This window comes from Heterocephalus glaber, unplaced genomic scaffold, assembly GCF_053883595.1.
Source record: "Heterocephalus glaber isolate CG9 unplaced genomic scaffold, H.glaber_assembly_v1.0 deba00000818, whole genome shotgun sequence".
In the NCBI taxonomy this organism is placed as follows: Eukaryota; Metazoa; Chordata; class Mammalia; order Rodentia; family Bathyergidae; genus Heterocephalus; species Heterocephalus glaber.
In genome coordinates this window covers 682,117-704,223 of record NW_028258164.1, presented here as the reverse complement: position 1 = coordinate 704,223, position 22,107 = coordinate 682,117, and the positions used below count along the sequence as shown (strand labels likewise).

The window sequence follows — 22,107 nt, the reverse complement described above, 5'->3', positions numbered from 1 at the left end:
AGACAAAGATGAACACTGCATGCTCTCACTTATATGTGGAATCTAAACCAATCAAATTCATAAAAGAAGAGCAGAGAATCATGGTTACCAGAGCCAGGAGATGATAGTCAAGGGATACACAGCCTCAGCTAGGAGAAATAAGGCATGGTTTTTGAGATCTATTGCACAGTATTATGAATATAGTTAATAATAGTATATAGTAAAAATGGCGTCACTAAAAAACAAAAGGATTTGATGTCATGGATATATTAATTAGCATGATTTGGCTATTCTACATTGTATTCATAAATCGTAACATCCATTGAATCTCATAAATACATACAACAATAATCTGTCACTTTATAGTAAAAAAGAGAGAAGCATTAGTAGAAGAGGAGTTTAATGTAATATGCTAAAGTTAGGTCAAGGAATATCTTGCTTTTGTAAAATTTATTTTGTTTTTATTTTCTGTGATGTTGAGTCTTAAACCCACTTGCTAGGCAAGTGTTCTGCCACTGAGCTACATCCCCAGCCCCTCAGGGAATGCCTTTGACAATGATAATCATACCATGTGTCTCCAATGCTGAAACTCTCCAGGAGCTTCCTACATCCTGTAAAACCAAGTCCCAGCTCCTTTCCGTGGTTCTACATCATGGAGCCATGGCCAACTTCTGAGACATGGTCTGCCAGTGCTCTCCGTCTCATTCTTCTTCCACCGTACTTGCCTGGCTCTCCAACAGCACACTGATCTTTGCCTTGCCTCAGGATCTTCAGACTTGCTGTTTCTTTTTGGGTTTCTCTTACTCCAAGGTCTCTATTCAGGTAGCTGCTCAAATGTCAGCTCCACAGAAAGACCATCACCGGTTAATGGGTACCAGAGTGCAAATGGGAAGGAGGAGTAACTTCTAACATTCTCTAGCACATAACTGGTTGCCCAAGGTAACTATGACATCAAGATATAATAGATAAGTTCAAAATAGTACAGAGGATTTTGAATGTTCCCAAGATAAAGAAATGTTAAATTTGTGAGATGATAGATATGCTCATTACTCTCTGATCATTATTATACATGTGTGTGTCACACTCTGCATCATAAATATGTACAATTACATAAAATATGCCAATAAAATATTTTTAAAAACTATCCCTCGTCACCTTACTTAACATAGTTCTTTGCCAATTGTTCTCTCAATCCTCACTCTGTGACTGTGTCTTGCTCCCTGCTCAATGCCAGCTCCATGAATGACATATTATAGTTACTCAATAAATACGTACTGAATAAATGAATAGATGCATTTTATGGTGGAATAAGGATTCTGTTTCCCATTTTGAGCTTGGTACTTATGAAAGATTTGTAAAGCAGTGTACACTGTTGTGGTGCTCTTAGAAATGGAAATTATGGCAGCAAATGTGCAGAACGGATTGGAACTGGGAGAAAAGAGAGAGGCGGGGAAGTCAGTTAAAAGAATGTATAAGAGTGTTTAAGAAGCTCAACAGCAATACATTTATTGATTGTCGAGGGTGAAGGTGAAGACTATGACAACAGTGACTTGAAAAGTTCAAATGGAGAGATGTTTGCACCATAAATAAAAATACAATAATGAAAAGAGAAGGTTTTAGAGTAAAGGTGAAGAGTTGGTTTTGCAAATAATGGTTTTTAAAATGTCAGTACTACTCTGATGTAGAAAGTTTAGCAGGGATTTGAGAATAAGAGCTTGAGTCTTGAGAGAAAGATCAGATTTGGGGTTTGAAATCTGGCAAGGGGTGATTGTCAAAGCTTTGGGCACACAAGAGATTATACAGAGTGCCAAGAAGGGATCTAAAAACGCCACAGGAAACAGATGTTCAAGGGAGGAAGGGAAAGAAAAGACAGAAAATACTATTTTTAAAGAGCAGGAGAACTACTTTTAAAAGGGTTATATGAATGGAAACTCAATGGAGAAGAGAGAGAGACTTTTACAATGGATCGGGAGACCCCTGAAGCCACAGGCTGATGGGAAACTGGGAGAGGATTAGGAAAGGGGCACGGTGTGGATGGGCAGGCAGTGCTTTCCTCCTGCCATCTTACCTGGGAATTGGGTGGTTCATGCTTTGAGAAGCAGCAACGATAAAGGAGATACATAGACACCTCAGTGCCAGGTCTTTCAAAAGCATTTCACTCAGCACCTTTCCACCCTTCACTCCTGAGCTTTTCCCTTTGTATTTTTGGTAGCCCCTTTTCTGCTGCTTCTCCTACTCTTTGCAGCCATTGAATATTGGATTCCTAAGGTTTGGCTCTAGGTCCTTAAAACAATTATTCTTCTCAAACCTTCATTTTTATTTCCTTCCTTTTCTCTCTTCCCAGGTGACTTTAAATGTTCTGATGGATTTAAATATGATTTCTGTGCTGAACAGATCAAGTTTATACTTTTAAGCTCGGCTGCTCTTCTGAGCTCTGAATTCACATGTCTGCAGTTGCTCTTTGCATTCGGATGTCACACAGTCATTTGGAACTAATGAGGCTCTTGCTTCTCCCAGCCTGTTGTCTTAATCAGGAGCACAACCGCCTATCCACTCACCCACACCAGAGCCCTCAGCACCATACCAATTCCTTCTTTCTCTTGTTGGCCCACTAAGTTGAGCCCCAAGTCCTGCTCATTCTGTTTCTTTAAGATAGTGCAAATTCATTCCCCTCCCTGTTTTCACAGCTTCCCTGGAAGACCAGGATGCCACAGTAGTCTTTTAATTGCTTTCTCTACATTTCCTCTTGCCTCTAGTTCTCTATGCACCTGAAAGGGGTACCATTGTCTTATTCCTCTCTAAAAATCTTTCAATGGTTATCTATTGAATTCAGAATAAATTCTAAGTTCTCAGCTCCTAAACATGGCCCTGATGATCTGATTCCTGCCGGCCTCTCCAGCATCACCCATTGCTCTCTGCATTTTAACCACAGTAGGTTTCCAGCTCCTCCAACTAGCCAAGGTCTTCCTGCACCAGGGCCTTTGCACATGCTGTTCCTTCACTGGAAGTATTCTTTTCCCTTCTCTTCCCAGAGCTCCTTTTCATCCTTCAGATCTTATCCAAAATATCCTCCTTCATTAGCAAGGCCTTCTGTATGTGCCTCTGGTTCATGTTTCAGGTCCACATTTCTTGATGCTGCTTATCACAGGTGGCAGTATGCTGTGTTTTCCTCTGGGGAAGGTGGAACCATGGCCTGCTCTTTGTTATTACCCCAATATCTAGCATGATGCTTGCCACAAAGTAGAGAGAACTCAGTATTTAAGAAACAAATGAAGGCGCCTCTCCAGACAAATGCAGAGAGAGAAACTGGCCAGGAGCCCCCAGACCTCTGACTCGATGGGAGGATCCTGAGTGGCTGCAGAGGGTGAAACTGGGACTACGTGGTGGGGTGAGGTCTGCAGGGAGGCAGAGGAAATGGGATCCAGGGTGCAGTGGCGGGGCTCGGCCTGGGCAGGGTGAGGGGACCCTGTGGGGAGAGTCTGGGTGCAGGGAAGGTGAGGATGCCTTTGCCAATCCCTTCAGTCCCAGCACAGCAGAGGGGACTCCTTCGAGGGGAGCCGGACGACAAGGGTTGTTGCAGTGAGGGTGACAGAGGGCATCAGGACAGGTGCAGAGAGGCCTGCAGGGGAAGAGCTCGCCACACTCAGAGGGCCTTGCAGCAGAGACTGGTTGCCAAGGGACTCAGATGTCACCACCAGCACCAGTGGCGGGCTCTCAGAGGAATTCCCTGAGAAGGCAAAACAGCAACAAAAATTGGCTCCATTTTATTACAGAAGACTAATTTTAAATCTGTGGGAAAGATTTTGATCTACTATACCTTTGTTTAAAAAAATAGCTTAATTCTTTTACAGCAGTTTCTTAATAATCTACTGAAGAAGAAATTTCACGGTTTGGTCACAGTCAAAAATGTTACATTTCATGGTACATTCCAGTAGCACATTTGAGTTATTCTGCTGGGCCCAAGGGCTCAGAAAGTAGGTTTTAAACCACTGTCTCCAGGTCTGAAGAATGGGTCACAGCCTGCTCTGCCTTATTCTGAGTAGAAAATAGACCTTGCTGTCTTTCATTCTGAGTTTAAGGTCGCCCCTGTCTCTTAGAGGGTGGTCTGTGAGGGGACTCTCAGAGCTACACCTTGAAGTCCCCTGGGCTGGGGCAGACTCTGTCCGCCTTCTCTCTGCCCACCCGTTCAAATTCTGGGGCAGCCGCAATGCAGAGTGTGGAATGAGAGTGACCAGCAGTGGAGTCCCCGACTCTGAAGGAAGTTTCCTGGTTGAAAATTTTGGTCCCTTCTATTGCCACGCTTGGCTTGAGAAGGACTTAGAAACAAGTGGCATTTTGTCACCCTCCATGCCGTGGAGGGAGTTGGTGGGAATTTCTTTTCTTTCTTGCCTGGAGATTGAATAGCTTCTTCTTCCTTCTCTTCTCCTTTTCCTTCTTCTCCTTTTTGGTAGCACTGGGGATTGAACCCAGGGCCTTCTTGTCCAGCTACCTTTCAAGCCCTTTTACAATTTTATGTATTTTGAGCAAGGTCTTGCTAAGTTGGTAAGGTGGCCAGGCTGGGCTCAAATGTGCAGTCTTCTTGCCTTAGCTTCCCAGAGTTCTGGGGTCACCTCACTTCTGTGCATGCAAAGGGGACAATTGGGCCTCATGATATGAACAGAGAGGTGGCACCAGACAAAATTATGAAGGCTGTAAGGTGCACTTACAACGAAAAGTTGCAGGTCTTCTCCAGGAAGCCACATTGACCCACCTGGTTGGCCTAGCTGCCAACTTTGTCAGGCAAGGACCAGCTGCATTTGAGAACTACCCTGCCATGAGCCCTGCATAGAAATTCACGGGTTTTCTTTACTTACAGGTGAAGCTGCCCTTAAGAGAACCAGCAACAGCTGCACAGTTGGAACATTGCGGCTGCGTGATATTTCTCTGCTCTCCCTAGCACTTGAAAGGCCTTGCTGAAGGGGCACAGGAACTGAGCAGAAGCCTTCCTGGGCTCACTCTCCCATGCTTATGCTAAACAGTAAACCATTCCCACCTCCTGAGAGCTGTTTTATAGGTTGCAAGTCCGAGAAAGTCAGGCCACACAGGACCCGGAGACCTCTGCTCTGGACGCTCTGGGAGTCCGGAGCAGTCACTGTTTGGGAGACCCCTGGGAGGAGCCCTGTGCGCATGCCCGGACTCCCAGGGGCCTGGGCTGGCCCCGGAGCTGTTTTCTGGAAAATCTCTGCACAGATCTCCGCGATCCTGGCTGCGTCCTGCCAGCCTGGCATGGTGAAATGACCTGTCTTCTGGCATCTCGTCGTCGCTGTATTGCAGCTGCTCCCACACCGAGTGCCACAGCGACTCCGTGAGAAGGGCAGATGGCGATTGTTAATTACAGCACACAGAGTGCTGAGTGACGTGGGCTGCGTGAACTTAAGAACAGGAGTTGTTTTCTGAAAACATAAAATCTACTAATGGAGTGCTGTTGTGATAAAAGACAAATAAATAAGGTACCTCCCTTGAGATATCAGTCTCTGTCTGTTTCTGTCTCTGTCTCATTTGTCTGTCTCTGTCTGTCTCTCTGTCTCTGTCTCTGTCTCTCTCTCTCTCTTTCTCTTTTTCTTCGAATTATTTTTCTGAGTCAGAGTCCCCTACATAGCCTTGAACTTACTATGTAGCCTAGGCTGGCCTCAAACTCATGGCAATCCCCCTGTCTCAGTCTCCTGTGTGCTGAGATATAGCATGCTCTACCATGGCTAGAGCATGGCTCTCTGGTTTTATTTTTATTTTTATTGTTTGAGACAAAGTCTCACTACGTAGTCCAGGCTGGCCTCAGGTTTGCTATCCTCCTGCCTCAGCCTCTCCAATGGTAGAACTATAGGCTGTGCCTGATAAGATACCGGTCTTGTTAGAGTAGAACTCAACATTAAATAAATGATATAGTTTCTCCTTTGAAGATACAGTGCCTTCATTTTCTCCCACATATGTAATTCCTTGCCAGTCCTACAAGTGTATATTAGCTTTCCCATGGCTGGTCATAATACCTGACACTCAGAAGTTAAAAGAGGAGAGGTTTAATTTGGCTCATTGTTTCAGGGAATTCAGTACATTGTTGGCTTGCTCCAAGGAAGGAATATCATGGCAGGAGCAAGGCAGAGAGAGGTTGCTGAGTTGCAGATGACCAGGAAGCACAGCACTGAGGAACAGTGCCATAGAAGGAGTCAGGGACCAGATATAGAATGCATGGCACACGTCCATGACTCTCAGACACACCAGAAGTGTGCTCCACCAATCTCTGGATGAGTCCCAGAGCCAATCCTGTGGATGCTCTACCCCTGAGGATACACCATGCCTATGCATGAGGATACAGGGGCTGAGCACAATGGACAGCAACCACCTGAGTGAAGCATTTAATTCTTTTCTAATATATACAGGATTAAAAAGTGAACCACAATACACCAATTTTCCCTTTGCAATTTTCCCATCTGCACAACAAGGAATATCTTTCAAGGGAATAAACTGGACCATAGTGCAGCTGAATCAACATAAAGTAAATACTGAGTCCTATTGTTCTTTGAAGGTGAGATAATTCTTTGATATTATATATCAAATCAGATAATCACTAAAATATTTTGTTAACCTAAAGCACATAAATGTATATTGGTTTCCTACTACTCTTGATGGAGGATATTTTCTGCACTTGGGATTCTGACCCTTTTTTTGCATAAACTTAACCCATAATGCATCTTTTTTTTTTTTTTTTTTTGAGACAAGGTCTCGCTATGTAGCCCAGGCTAGCCTTGAACTCATGGCAATCCTCCTTCCTCAGCCTCCTGAGGGCTAGTATTATAGGCATGCTACCATACCCAGCAATATATCATTTTTCTTAATTGTAATTATTTGATAAGTTGTGTTTCCTAATGGAACATGAAGTCAACTTTTGTGGAGTCATCTGACCCCCCTCCCCCCAATAATGGAATTAATTCCAGAGTAGAGGATACAAAATTTTCCCTCTTTAAGTAACAAATTAACTAACATTTATTTGCCTGATTATGAAGATATAATTATCAACACTAGCTTGTGGCTAGTGCATTCATGTGAACAAGTTAAGGTTATAGTGTTTGATATTTCCACAGCAGAGCATAGTATCTAGAGGGCTAGGTATTCAGGACTTTCTGCCTACAGTTTTGTGTTCACTCCTGGTTTTATAGCATATTTTATATTTCTTGAGCTTTTTAAAACATTCTATTCCATTTTCAGAAGACCATCTTTCTTCCTGTATCAGGTAACATCAGTTTATGCAATAACATGAAATTAACCATGGCATTATAATCACAAATACAACAGGCATACCAACACTTGGGAATGGACCCACTGCACTCTGGAAACATCCAGACAATGGAAGATCAAGATTCTGTGTATGTGGGGAGCATTTGCTGTACGTCAGTCAGTTTGTTTCATGGGAGAGATATTTTAGTTACTTTCCCTGCCCCTGGACGAAATACCCAAACCCCACAATTTAAAGAAGGAGAGCTTTATTTCGGCTCATGTATTTAACACATAGTTAGCCAGCTTCAAGGCAGTAAAGCATGGTGGAAGGGACCGGTGCAAAGCTGCTCACCTCATGGCAGAAAGGAAGAAGAGAGAAGGGAGAAGTCAAGAGGAAAACACAGCCTTCCGGGTCCTGCTTCAATGACCCGGTTCTGCCCCAATGACCCGGTTCTGCCCAGAGCCCATCTCCTAACAGCAAGTCAGATATAGCACTCAGTCACCTTCTTGAAGCCCTGCTAGAGATTTGGGGGACAGTCAGATATGAACCATAACAAGGAGGAGTGGCAGTTTCTCTGACCGGTTAGGGAAGCAGAAGTTAAGTTATGAGAGTCTCTGTTCTAAAAGACATACAATACTTACATGAATGGGCAAGTAAACAGGATGGTATTTTGTAAACTTGCTTTCCTACACATGTGTGTGTGTGTTAGTTTTTGCCTGCATGAATGTGTGTAAGAGATGAGATGTGGAATAGGACAGATGGAGGTTTAGACCACTCTACTGAGTATCATTCTGTTTCTGACCCAGTCTCAAAATCTACAAAAGATACTCTGTTTAACATATGATGGATAGATTAAATTTTTATTTAAAAATTTTCCATTATGTCTACTCACTGACTTTGGAATATGATATTTTCCTTATCATTGGAAAAATAATAATCTAGTTTTAAATTTGATTTCAGTAAGCACACAATAAATAAAAAATAAAGAACATGCAACATCTCTTTCCGCACAGGTTCGAGCAGAGTCAGTCTCATTAAGTGAGACAGTGCCCTTTGTTGACATACTTTGTGATCTGGGATGGAGGCTGGCAGATGCATCCCCAGGTGCCATGACAGGATGGGCCCAGGGCTGAGTGGCAGGACTAGCCCCCTCCTGTGGCTTCCCAGCAGCAGCCTTCAGGGGTCCTTGGCAGTGTGCACCCTCTCTTCAGTCAGACCATTTGCTTGAAGGTGACTTGGCAGATGCGAGTAGCTTGGAGTGATGTTTGCCCATCTGTTCCATATGCTCAGTTGCACTCATGCCCATCAGAAATGATATCTTCTGAATACTTGTGGGTTGAAAATTTTGGCGTAATGGTATAATACAGGGAGCAAAGTCAGAGGCCGAGTGGAGACACTTTCATGTGTTCAGTAATCAAGAATTTGTCCTCGGGAATAATGCAACAAAACAAATGCAAATGCTGATCTAAGTTTTCTTGATTTTTTTTTTAAAAATGGGATGCCGCAATGCTATGGTTTGATTGTAATTTAGACACTGGCTAGGCTAAAGCCCCCTTCTCCCAACAACAAAATAAATTCCAAAGTAGAAGATACAAAATTTTTCTTTTTCTTTGAGTAACAAATTAGTTAACATTTATTTGCCTGATTATGAAGATATAATTATCAATACTAGCTTGTAGCTGATGCATTCATGTGAACAAGTTAAGATTATGGTGCTGGTATTTCCAGGGTAGAGCATAACTTCTCCATATAGGAACCCTTTAAGGAAAGATGATTTCGTTGGCAGTGTGCTGACAATCTCCTCCTCTCCCCTCCCTTGCCTTCCCCTTCTCTTTTCTCTCCTCCCCATTCTCTTCCTTCTTTTCTCAAGGCTACTTCCTGTGCACCTAGTTGTAGGTAGTGGATGGTCATGGAATCTGTCAGTTTTGAAATTTGGTCACTTTGAACTGCCTCACACATCAGAATCTCCCATGGTGGTGGAACTGTGTAATTTGGGTTCTGCGGTGGTAGGTAGCTCATTTTAATTCCATATTGTCCTTCTAGGCTCATGAGCAAAGATGTGAAAATAGTAATAATTGACACTTGCCTATTGTTTGATAAAACGGTTCTACATATCCTAACCTTATTTTGTACACAAAGCAATTTTGTGTTGCTCTAATCTGAGCAAATGTGATATAATCACATCTCCATTTTACAGATATTGAAAAATTGCTTAATATCACATATCCATTAAATCATAATATTGGGGCTGGTACCCAGATCTCTTGACTATAATTCTTCTTTTTTTTTCCAAAACAGCATGTGTCAAAGCTTCTGGAATAAGGGTAACTGAGAAAAAGTGTCCAGAGCCTTGTGTGAGATGACATTATTAAACAAACAGACTTCTTAGGAAGAAATTTCCCAAACAGGCTTATGACTAATATTCTTCATAAATGTATGCATATGACTTCTAAACACTAGGATTTTTTGGTGGGTATTAGCTGGAGTATGTGCTTTTTCTTGGTAGCAGAGAATGTTCTAGAAGAGTTAGGAGCTGGTGTGTTCATTCTCCTATGTCTAAGGAAAGCCTTCATGGCTTCAGGTAATGCATTGGTAGTAAGGAACAATGATTAACTTAACGTACCAGCATTAGGTTAGAAAACAACAGTTGGTAAGATGTTCAGAAGACATTTTCTACTGGGAAACCAAAGTCAGGAGAATTGATTTTCTGAAGGATAATGTATATTATCAATACTAGCAAGGACAAAGGTTTCTTTGTTCATTCACAAATTTCTTATTTTAGAGGATAAAACTTAGCATATATTTAGGATGTGCAACTTGTTGAGTACATTGTATACTACATTACACAGAGAGCTTGCTATGGTTGCGTTTGAGAAAGACTGCAAGGTTTTGTCATGAATTCTGGGACTGAATATGGCTTATATAAAATTTTTATGTGTGCCTGAAGTAATCATTACAAGCACATGGTCTCAAGTGGAATCTGCAGTCAGATGTGTACTCAAAAGTAGATTTATACCATCTGTGGCTGTATGCAATTTTTCTTTAAACCCATAACCCTATCTTCTCCACAAAAATAGCAATAAATAGAAACAGCAAAAACCTGGCCTTCAAGAAGTCATTACCAGAAAGAATCACTTTAGGAAAACCCAATCTTACATTATTTCAGAATGAATCTAAAGCAACTCAAAAGGGGAAAAAAGTAACAATAGAAAAAAGGAGATGGTAATGGAAAGTATGTTCAGGAAAATCTATTTTTAAATTTTATTTTGAAATAAATCTGAGGCAATTAAAAAGAAGAAAAATGATAATGGAAAGTAAGACTAAATGGAGCTCAACATAGCAACCAGAAGTCCCTCTTTTTCTGGAGCTGTCAGAGCCTTAGCTACTAGGGTCATCTCCACCTGCCCCTCCTCCACCTGCTCTGAATCAGTTGCAGATTCAGATCCCAGAACATATTTTCATCTCAACCTCCAATTTCCAAGCCCCTCCTGTGCTTAAATTGTGGGTCTGAAATAAAGCATATAGCTCCCTTTTGTTTCTTTTGTTATAAAGACTCTTCTGTCTACAACAGTGATGTCTATACCAACAATAGCCACCATTTTTGGGTATTTGCTATGGTCTTGGTACCAGGGTCCTTATTTATCATCTCACTTAATTAGTGAGCTAAGTACATTCATTCTCCAGTATGGAATGGTTTTCAGGAGCCAAAATTCTTTAAATTGTTGGTATCACTTGTGAGTGGTGCAGATCACACCACACTATTATTCCAAATGTTGGTGTTGGGGACACCCTTCCCTATCTTAATGGAAAGAGTTTAGTATTTGAGGGCTAATTTTCACTGTTAACTTGATCAGCTTGCAGACCTCCTGGGAGATCAGTAGAGCACACTTGGATGAGTCTGATGGGTCATGGGGCCTGACTTGGGGATTATATCTGGTCCCCAGCCTCTTCCTCTCTGGCCTCTTCCTCTCTGACCTTTTCCTCTCTTTTCCACTTCCCGACTGCCATGAGGTGAGCAGCTTTCCTCTCCCAGACCCTTCCGCCATGAAATTCTGCCTTGAAGCCAGTGACCATGAACCGAAACCATCAGCCCAAATCAACCTCTCTTCTTTTAAATTGTAAGTGTTGAGTATTTTGTCCTAGCAAAGGAAAGCCAACTAATACAATATTTAATACTTGGAATTCATCAGGGCACCGTATCTGTACACAAATTGCATTCTGTACTTAATGTTGATATTTTCGGCTCTTTTAATAATGGAGATTTCCTTTTTTATTTAAGTCTAGCATTTAGTATGAATACTCCAGTCAAGGTGCTTTCATTTCCCTATTTAATCTGGATATTTCCATAGTCATTAGGTCACCCATATATGCAGCATATAATTTTAAGTAAAAATTAACTAGACAAATATGTCAGGAAAGTCTTTAATAATGTATAAAAGGTATAGTGGTCTAAACACTTATTAAACATTAACACCAAGAGCTACTATTTTTTCTTTTTATAAAGAATAGAAATAACAACCCCTCTTGTTTATATTTTGTGTTTTTTTTAGGCTCCAGTAAACTTCATAAATGAGTCACTTGGCATCAACAATCCTGCTAAGGACTAACACAGCCTCGTTTTATTCCTAGAAGCTTAACATATCAGAAGATTTTTACTCTCCTATCAAAGAAAACTTTTGTAAAAAAAGAAGGAAAGATAATTAGGCAGTTCAGAAACCTGCTAAGTTTAGGCTAAACATCAGTCAGAACAGCACTATGTTTCTGGAAATCATGGAAACTATGTTGCTTCCCCCTGGAAATCACAGAGATGACCTTTGAAAACCTGCTGGCAGAAGAATGTGGCTGGTGACTAAGTGAGAGGTATATTAAGAGTCTCCCACGCACTGTTTAACACACAATAAAGAAATGCTTATTAGTAACAGGAGGAAAGGAAGATGTATGGACCAAAGAACAAAGGGCTGCTGGGCTGAACCAACTGCATCTCAATGGGAAAAAGTGCACCTGGGAGCTTCAGGAATTGAAATATATTAAAATGATCCCAGAGAAGCAGGAGCTAAAGTTGAACTCATATTGTTACTTAAAAAATGGAAAAATAGGAACAAAATCTTTGTAAATAGGGAGGACTGGAGGGGTTGAAGGGAGGGCTGGGCAAGGGTGAAAAATAAGAGCCAAGAGAGACTATGTAAAGGTGCAAATTTCCAATGATGAATGTCATTATATTGTATACCTAAAATGTACCAATGATTAGAATGAATAATCGATAATGCAAAATAGGAAGAAAAGGTCCAAAGGGGTAGGGGTAGTGGGAGGGGCAGGGGAAAGGAAAGAAGGGAAAGGAAAAATGCTGAGAAATGGAAAAAATGGAAATAAAGTCTTTGTAAATAGGGAAGGGTGGAGGGCGTGAAGGGAGGGCTAGGAATGGGGAAAAAATAAGAACCAAGACGCATTATGTAAAGGTACAATTCCCAATGAGAAATGTAATTGTGTTGTATACCTACAATGTACCAATAAAAGAATTTAATACAAAAAAAAAAAAGGCTGGGATGAGAGACAGCCTTCCCGTTGCTACCAAGAAAAGCCTCCTGTTTTCTCCATTTATACATTTATCCCACCATGAGAAACAGACTTTCATTTGCTCTCTACATACAGAATCTCAAAGCTGGGCATGTCAGGGCACACCTATAATCCCAGCACTCTAGGAGGCTAAAGCAGGAGGATTGCAATTGAAGCCCAGTGTGGGCTACTTAGTCACTTAGGAAGACTCTGTTTCAAAATAAAAAAAATAATTAAAAAAGGGCTGGGGAAGTAGTTCAATGTGAAGGCCCTGGGTTCAATCCCTAACTCCACCAGAAGAATGTCAGATGACTGTTCTCTTCTGTTTCCCACTTTTTTCCTTTTAGAATGCCCATTATTGCTGTGGGTAGAGAAGAGGAATTGGAGACCAAATCATCAAACTAACAGAATATTTTGTAACCAATAGCACAATCTTGTGGAAATTTACTCAGATAATTTTTCAGAACCCCTCATCTTTAGTGAATGCATTTCTGGTTTTTATTCTATCTGTTATTATTTTGTTGTTGTTACTATACAACCAACAAATATTCCTAGTTCTACTTAATACAGCCCTGGCAAATTTTCCTTGTCTCGGACAGGAGTTTTAGGTCTTGTTGATGAACTTTCGATGGTAATCAGTGAACAACTGGTAATTTAAATCCGTATTTCAAGAAACAAATAAGGAAAATATAATATTTTCATTACAGTTTAAGACAGTAATTTATTTTGATTTTGGCAACAATTTAGCACTCAAGAAATACTTATAATGATTTGTAACAGAACTTTATTTTGTTGGATGAGAGTGGAAATTCTTTACAAAACTATAAATGCTGTGTATTTCCATATAACCCCTCTTTGGAATGTCTTTTAAAAAGAAATGCATTTTTTATATTGCACAAACACTCCTACATTCTGTGGAATTCTTATTATGGCGTACGCTTCATTGATTGTTTCATAAATTCTGTACAACATAGGGGATTTTTTTTGCTTCAAAGGAAAACTCTGTGTCGTTCAGAGTGCACACTTCCAGGTTATTGGATTCTTATTTTATGGGGCTCTGCACCTTTCTTGGCCTCTGAGCTATTTTACAACTAAGTTGTGGATAATTGGTAGCAATGTAAAATGCTTCTTGTGTACACATAGTAAGTAAACCATGTCTTGTGGAGGTCCAACTGACTTCCTACACTGTAAAAGAAGCCAGCTTTTTCTCTGCTTGTACATTCATTTTAATATTTCTAATCTTTAAATGATCTCTTCTTTGAACTGATTTTAACACCTTACTGATTTCTTCATTGATAGTGACTTAAAAAATAAGTTATATACAATGGTATCCTATGTTTATTTTCTATGAAAATTATGACTTTACATTTATTTATTAGGAATACTATTCAATAGTAATATAAAGGAAAAATAGGATTTTGAGTGGAAAGTTTTAAAAATAAGATGTGCATAATCTCACAGAGGGTTCACAACCACTTCTTTTTGTTGTTTTATTTTTGTTTTGGATTGTATGTTTTTAACTTTCATTCAGCTGCCATTCACTTTTTAAATCACAGTTAAACTTTCTGATGGGTGGAAAAATCGATGCAGCAATTAACAATTTAAGTTTGGACTCCACAACACTAAAACATAAGAATAAGCCTATCAATTTAGTCATTATTTTAAAATGATACTTTTTTGGGCAACAATCTAGTGCTCAAGAAATATGTATGATGATTTATGAGACAACTTGGCTTCACTGGATTGAAGAGACAGAAACTCCTCAGACAATTATGACTGGTGTGTATTTTCCCATACCTTCCTTTTGAAAATTAACATTTTCATTGAGATCATCCATTGGAACTATTATATTACAGTCAAAGGAAACATTTCACAATATCTGATAAGTAAAACAAATTTTTATACTTACTGTGCCCCACCAGAGAGCATCTGCATATGTAGAAAACTCTTTATTGGCATCCTTTTCCACCAAATAGACAAGGAAAGATGAAAATATAAGAACCAAAAATCCTATGTACCAAGCTGTGATTAATTCCTAGATATAAAAAGAATGGAAGAGTATTAGGGGTGAAAAAGGAAAAATAGTTTAAGAATGATTCCATTCATTTAACCACTTGTTGGATAGTCATGATGGCTTAAAAATAATCTGTTATATATCATGTCCCAAAATAAATTTAACCAGTTTCTGAAATGACTGTTTGCTTGAGACAGGTTTATTAAATATTACAGTAATCATTGAAAAAGTTTCAGAAATTTTGTTCTAAAGCTAGGAAAGCAAATCCTACCTTGCTGTGAGCATAAACCACGGAACCTAGTAATTTCCAAGTGCCTCCCCTTCGGTCCATGCGCACCATGCGCAGGATCTGTAGGAAACGAAGACTTCTGAGTGCGGACGTGGCAAAAATGTTACCCTGAGTTTTCGCAGAAACAACTGCTATTGATGCGATAAGAACAATGGTATCTGAAAGAAATAGGTGGAGACAGCCATAAGTCACATGACTAGGAATTTTGATTTCTCAAAACCGTATCTGTGAAAGTTTAAGTTGGATCCTCTTGAAGCGGAAATGAACATACTGTGACCCTCAGTCTCTTCTAGTGCCACTGGGTCGCCCTGTGTTGAGCTGTGAAAATGGTACTTGCTTGGTACAGATATGTCACTCATTTTCTCGCCAAACAAATTTGTACCCCCTTTCTGTTAAAAATTTTCTAATATTATTTGCATATGCAAACCACTTTGTATACAGTTTAATAAAGGCCTTAATACTCTAGGCTTTCTGTCCAGAGTAGTCCTGATCCCTAGTGAACGTTTGGTGCACCAATTAAATGACATTAAATTTTTATAGTAGAATATGTAATTACACATACTGCATCGTGTGGGAATGGGTATACTGAAATTTGTCTTAAAATATCTGCCCTTTTGTAAGCAAAAAAGATGAAGAGCAGCTAATGAAAGCACAGAAAAGATAAAAGAGGATTTGATCACTTCAAGAGTAAATATCTGAGTGGTAAGAAGTTGATGTGGAAGTAGTAAAAGTGAAGTGGGGATGAATGGCCTGCTGTGGCAGCTTTCATAAGTGAGTTGATCTTAACATCCTCAGATAAATTTTCCCTCCTGTTTCAAGTGGGCTGTGCGTGACCTGGCTTCCACACTCCAGAGAGGAGCAACACTTCAGGGTGCTGCGACTGTAATGTTTCTGTGATCCTCAGCATTGGCTGCTGCATGAATGTGTACTCTTCATTCAGCTCATCCTTCTTACTGCATCAGCCTCCTGGGATGGGCTGACGAGATCCTGGGGCCCCTGGAGAGAGGCTCAGTGATTGGCAGTAAGGGTCAGCCACAGGGCCCTTTCCAGTCACATCTAAATTCTAGGTGGTTTTGTGGGAAGGTGCTCTGAGAGCTCCAGTGCATCCTTGGGTTCCTGCTCTTGGCAGTTGAGGGGAATGAAAAGGAACTAAATGCATCGATGCAGACATATTTTTAAGTAAATAAAAGCCACTTGCAAAAACAGTATGGATAATGTGATCACACTGAAATAAAAACATGTATTAGCATAGAACTAGGAAAAACAATATGTACAGATTGTTACTATTAATTATATCTAGAGGTAGAGTTAGAATGGTATGTAGATAAAAGGACTTTTCACTTCCAAATTACTGATTTCTATAAAGTTAGAATTTAATAAGTATGTGTTTTGAAATGAAAAATATAAAGAAAAGTTAGTGCAAACACAGCTCGTGGTTTTCATCACTTGGAGGGATTTACTTTTGAGATTAGTGATTTAACATGATATATATATATATTTCATTGTAATCTTCATCTCAATTATAAAAAGGAAAGATATAATACTTCTTTTACTATTTGAAAATATTTTAAATAGTAGAAATAAGTAGATAGCTAATAAGAGTTCAGAAAACACAGCACTGAAAAATTATTATTATGCTTAGCATTTTTCTATGGTTCCATGATGTTAATCTTTTTTTTTTTTTTTTTTGGTGCCAGAGATCGAACTCAGATCCTTCCGCTTGAGCAGCAGGCCGCGAAACCACTGAGCCAAATCCCCAGCCAATGATGTTAATCTTAATTCTTATAAAACTTTATGAATTAGGCATTCTATAACCTCATTTTACAGATGAAAAAATGATGTGTAAACTGCATGTCTTCACTTTTAAAAAAGCCACCTATCAATCTGTGAGACTATAGCACAAAAAGTATGCTATGAAGTTTTTTTTTTTTTTGGTACCCGGGATCAAACTTGGGACCTTGCACTTTCGAGGCAGGCAGTGGAACCACTGAGCTAAATCCCTGGCCCTACGAAGTTTAATTCATTAGAGAGAAACGAGAGAAAGTAAAAGGAACACTGGTAGCTTGAGACAATTAAAATTATGCACTCAGTGAATCATCCTCTAAATGTCTGAAGTCACAAACTATGCAAAGGTAATCACAGATTTGATTTTATTCCTTCATTGTAATTCAGATCAGACAAGAAAGTCAGAGTTCAGTAAAATGGAAATCACAGATGAGCAATCAAAGAGTGAATGTAGTCACAGAAATATTTCTGGTTGGGTTCCAGCCATCCATTGGAGCTTTGCTGTCAGTGCCACCTATTATATCTCCTACGTTCACACTTTAGAAGTTATGAGTAATCTTCACTTTTAAGTTTATTTATTATTTTTTGTGGTCCATTACTTCATAGAAGGGAGGTTTCATAGGCTTGGATTACTGATCTTTTTTTCCTTGTACTAATGCATCCCAATACCTGTGATAGTGAAATACCTCAACACATGAAAGTTGTAGAATGAGCTTAGGTTAATAAATACTTAACAGTGTCGTGAGATTTGTTCTATTACCAGTGGCTTAGTAACTGGGACATCACTTTAAAATACTTATGAAAGTTAATCAGAGGATCATTTCAATATTCAGGATTAAATTCTACTGCAACATAGCATCATCCTTCAAAATTAGTAATATAAACCTCATTAGGGTTTAGAGTATATATGCATTAAATTAGGAAATTAGCTTCAGAAAGAAGCTATGCTTAACATGGTTTTTGAAAAACCATATGGGAGCTGTGTTTTTGTGAAGATATTATCTTTTAGTATAAGGTAGAAACCACAGAAAGCCTTTGTAGCTCATCACCTAATAGGTGCACTCTGTATTGCATAACACAGCATTCAGACTCATTTGAATGGCTTCAGGTTGATTTGTGGCAAGCGTTATATTAGACTCGTGTATTGAATATGACTATTTTCATCCATTACGACCGTTATGAAATCCCTACTATGTATTGTGCTAAGTGTCTTATGTACACCAGTGGTTCTGAATGGGGACAATTTTGCCTTTCAAGGGTCAGTGGGCAGTGCCTGGAGGCATACTTGGTTGTCATAAGTGGGGAGGGGATTTTTTAACTGCATCTAGGTGTTAGAGGTCAGAGTTGCTGCTAAACACCCTAAAGGCCCAAGGTAGTCATCCCTAGACCAAAGAATGACTGAGCCCTAGACATCAATAGTTTTGAAGTTCAGAAACTTTGATGTACACCATTTTATTTACTCCTCCAAGCAACACTGAGCAGCAAATAATATTAAAATGATCTCTTCCTTACAAATGGAGAAATTAGAGCTTGTACTGGTTGAAATAACCAAGGATCAGCATCCCTAATTGGCTGAGCTGGCCCTTACTTAACTCCAAAGCTGTGCTTTTAAGAATTATACGGAACAGTGCTCCATGGATAAAAAAAAAATCAGGGCAGGGTGGGGGTGGGGGAATCTGTGAAAGCAGGTGGATAACAAATCAAAAATAAATTGTTATCACATAAAGCATTCAGGGAGGAAAATACAGAGAGGATAAAGCAGAAATAAAACGATGCTAAGAACAGATGGTACTTTTATGGATATATCAAGAGAAAATGGGGCTAGAGAAAGAAATAGAGCAGCTAATAAATAAGGGGGAGCTCTAAAATGGATGAAGAAAAAAGCATGCAATCCTGAGCTCTAAAACCTAACTCTCCCACAGGAAATAGATATGAACAAGTTGGGAAATGGTGAAGAAAAAGTTATTGATTGCAAGCAGCTCAGTAGAAATGTGAAGTGGTGTCTGTATAGGCTTATATGGTATTATGCAGTAGGCTCACAAACTACTGAATCACTTAGAATGATATATGGATGAGTTTTTGAGATTTGAGGAGACTACAAAAATTTGAGGGAAGTAAATGCTGTAATGATGCTTAAGGACTCAGAGAGATTGTGAAAGGGCTTATTATTAGACTCCATCAGAACTTTGCTTGAGTGTTATGTAGTAAGAAAAATCAATATGAATTGATCACCATGGACCCTGTCTAGAAGAGGATTAGGCACTGAAATACCGAAAAGCTCTCCTTATGAGATGGTTCATATGTAAAGTTACTCTACAATGGGCCCAAGGACTGGGTGTGAACTTGACAGCTGTGCTTTGTTAATGCATCTATTAGACTGTGTAAGGCTCAGTTTAAAATTACAAATTGCAGACTGTGAAGAGCATGGTGAAACACTTTTAAAGGAGTAGTTGTAAGGACAAATTTTCCATGAGTTAAGCCACGAAGAGAGTACATCTCGACTCCTAGAAACTGGAGATGCCAAGCTTTTACATTTTTTGATGCATTATTGTAGAGTCTCAAAGTTTTCCTAATAGCTAACATAAACTTCCCTCATGCACTCTAAATTCATTTCATCTTGTTCTTTCAGGAAAAATCAGAAGTGCAATAATTACAATGTTCCCAAAGACTATACCCCTTCTCCCATTCCCCTTTATGTTCCAATTACTTGGGCTACTTGTAGTAGCCTTACTCTAACTAAGCTTTAAATAATTTCAATGAAATGTATGTTTTAAAGTTATAAATTAATAGCTGTTATAAAATGTCAAATAATACAAATATACATGATAGGAAGTACATTTATTTATTTAACATTTAGTTCTTAGTGAATATTTGGGTTACTTTTAGTTTTGCTCTTAAAATGATGCTCAAATGAAAAGACCTATATATCTATTTTTATAGACTGTGGTTTTGCTTGGCAAACTCTTAGTTGTAATAGCTATCAAAATGCCCTCAAAATGATGCAACTAATTCTAATGAAGAGAGTATGAAAATATTTCTTTCTCCTTGCTAATAAAAAATAATGTTAATGCTAATCATAGAGTAATGGTAACCGCTAAAATTTACTGTTTAGTATGTAATAAACACTATTCTAAACATTGTTCGCTACCAAACATATTATAAAGCTTTACTATTTACCAATAAGATAGACAAATCTATTTTCTACCTTTATTTTACAGATCCCTGCATTTTGTGTCATTTATAAGTCAGAAATCATGTTAGCTAGAATAACTTTTGTCTATTTGAAGATAGCAAAAATATTTTTCTATATTTTATTTTGGCTTCATCATGTGCTTGTTTGGACCATTACTAATGAGAATGGTCTTCGTGGCAAAGGTGGTTGGCTGTCCACCCCACAGAAACCTCTGTCCGAAGGTCCAGAGCTATGCTTGGAAAGTGATGCCCAGTAGGGGATCTTATTTCTTGGGTTCCCTTGACTCTGCGTGGGCTGATGTCATACTTCTAATGAATGGGAAGTGAGTGGAATGCTATGTGTCCAGGCTGAAGGAAAGCCGTGCGTCCAATGTCTTCTTTTCTCCCTGTCTGTTACCTGCATATTGGTGTTGGTACCTGCATGCTGCAGACCACGGTGCCTATTGTATCTCCATCTCTGCCAAGGAGCACTGTTGCGGGACCATTGCACACGCGAGAAATAATCTTCTACTTTGTTAGATACTGAATTTTAGGGATTTTTATTTTAAAATAGTGAGCAATAGTATAGATTTTGTTTGTCTTTGTGATAAAGTAGAGAACTTGATTTTACTTTCATCCCACACAATAGTCCATTTCTCCAATATTTATCTGAATAAAAAGCCTATCCTTTTCCAGACATTTCCACACACTGAGAAGTGTTTTTCTGGATTCTATTCTGTTTTGTTGCCTAATAATTTTGAGTCAGCATGACACTAGACAAGTATTTAAGATTCTTTCAATGTTATTCCCCAACCAAAAATGATCATTTCTTGTGACCTTATTTATTGTCTCTGGTGAATCTCAGAATACAATAATCAAGTAAATAATTTTAGTATAGATTTATATATTAGCATCTCTTTCTTTGTTGCCTCCCTCATTTGGTATCCACTGGGCTATTGTGTTCTGCTGATTCTGCCTTCATGATACCTTTTACATTTTTTTTTTCTTTTGATTTTACCATATCTTCTCCCGAGTTGAGCCCTAAGCTACTCCTCTTCTGGCCATGCCTACAACTCTGACTGGTCTTCTGTTCTGGCTTGTATCTAGATGTTCTCCCAAAGCATCATGAGCTCATATGCAGAGCTTTTTGGAGAGAGCTGGATCTAGGGTGTGTGATACTGGGATTAAGTGTGTATGGTACTGGATTAGTCTGCAAGTTGGTTTATCATAACTCTGGATGTGGATAATGGGTTGGCACCACCCAAAAGGCTTGTAGCCTAGGTGTACAAGGGAAAGGAAGGCTCACTGCTGCTTTTCTTCCTGCTGCTTGCTGCCTCCTGCCTGCCCTGCCATGGACTGTGTCTCCTCTGCCATGCGCCTGTGTCATGCCACCCTGCCTTGGAGCCAGCCAACTATGAACTGAAATCTCTACAAACTATGAGCTAAAATAAACCTTTCCTCCTATAACTTTGGGTGTCAGGTATTTTGTCTCAGCAACAAGAAAAATAACGAAGACATCTTCACTCTCCTTTCTTTCCTTTTAAAAAATCATTTTGTATGCAAGATTAAAATATTGAAATGACTATATTATTTCTCTGATTAAAAAAACCCCAAACTTCCAATATTAGAACAAAGATCAAATCTTGCTGCCTGGCATTTAAAGGGTTCTAAAAGGTACTGTTCCTCTGCCTCCAAAACCCTTCTCCTCTCCCAGTCTGGCTAACTTCTTGCTCTGGAATGCTGTGTAGAATCATCACACTGAGGAGACCTGCTTTCACACTCTTGCTGCCCAGAGGACTGAGCTGCCCTCCTGGCATAACACTTACAGCCCACTACTGTCCTATTGTCAGGTAATGGGCTGGCCTCTCTCCTACTGTAGACTACAAGAAATTGACAGCACACAGAGTGCTTTTTTTTTGGTTACACCAGTACCATTTTTAGTACTTATCATACTATAGATGTTCAAAATTCCCTTGCCAGATAATTATTTGATGAGTCATTTGCTTATAATAATGAAGAAGTAGGATAGGTTATAATTTTATAATTTCAAGGATCTTAGAAATAATA

The 22,107-nt window shown here is 39.3% G+C and overlaps 1 protein-coding gene across 5 annotated transcripts in view; it reads right to left on the bottom strand.

Moving 5' to 3' along the window:
- Kcnq5 (potassium voltage-gated channel subfamily Q member 5) overlaps positions 1 to 22,107 on the bottom strand; it is a 478,936-nt gene that overhangs the window by 75,926 nt on the left and 380,903 nt on the right. For all 5 annotated transcript variants that reach the window (XM_004863988.3, XM_004863990.3, XM_004863991.3 and 2 more), the window contains 2 exons: positions 15,067 to 15,242; positions 14,691 to 14,816 (listed from right to left, as the gene is read on the bottom strand). In XM_004863988.3, coding sequence (XP_004864045.1) covers positions 14,691 to 14,816; positions 15,067 to 15,242 — 302 coding nt within the window. The remainder of the gene's footprint in view (positions 1 to 14,690; positions 14,817 to 15,066; positions 15,243 to 22,107) is intronic.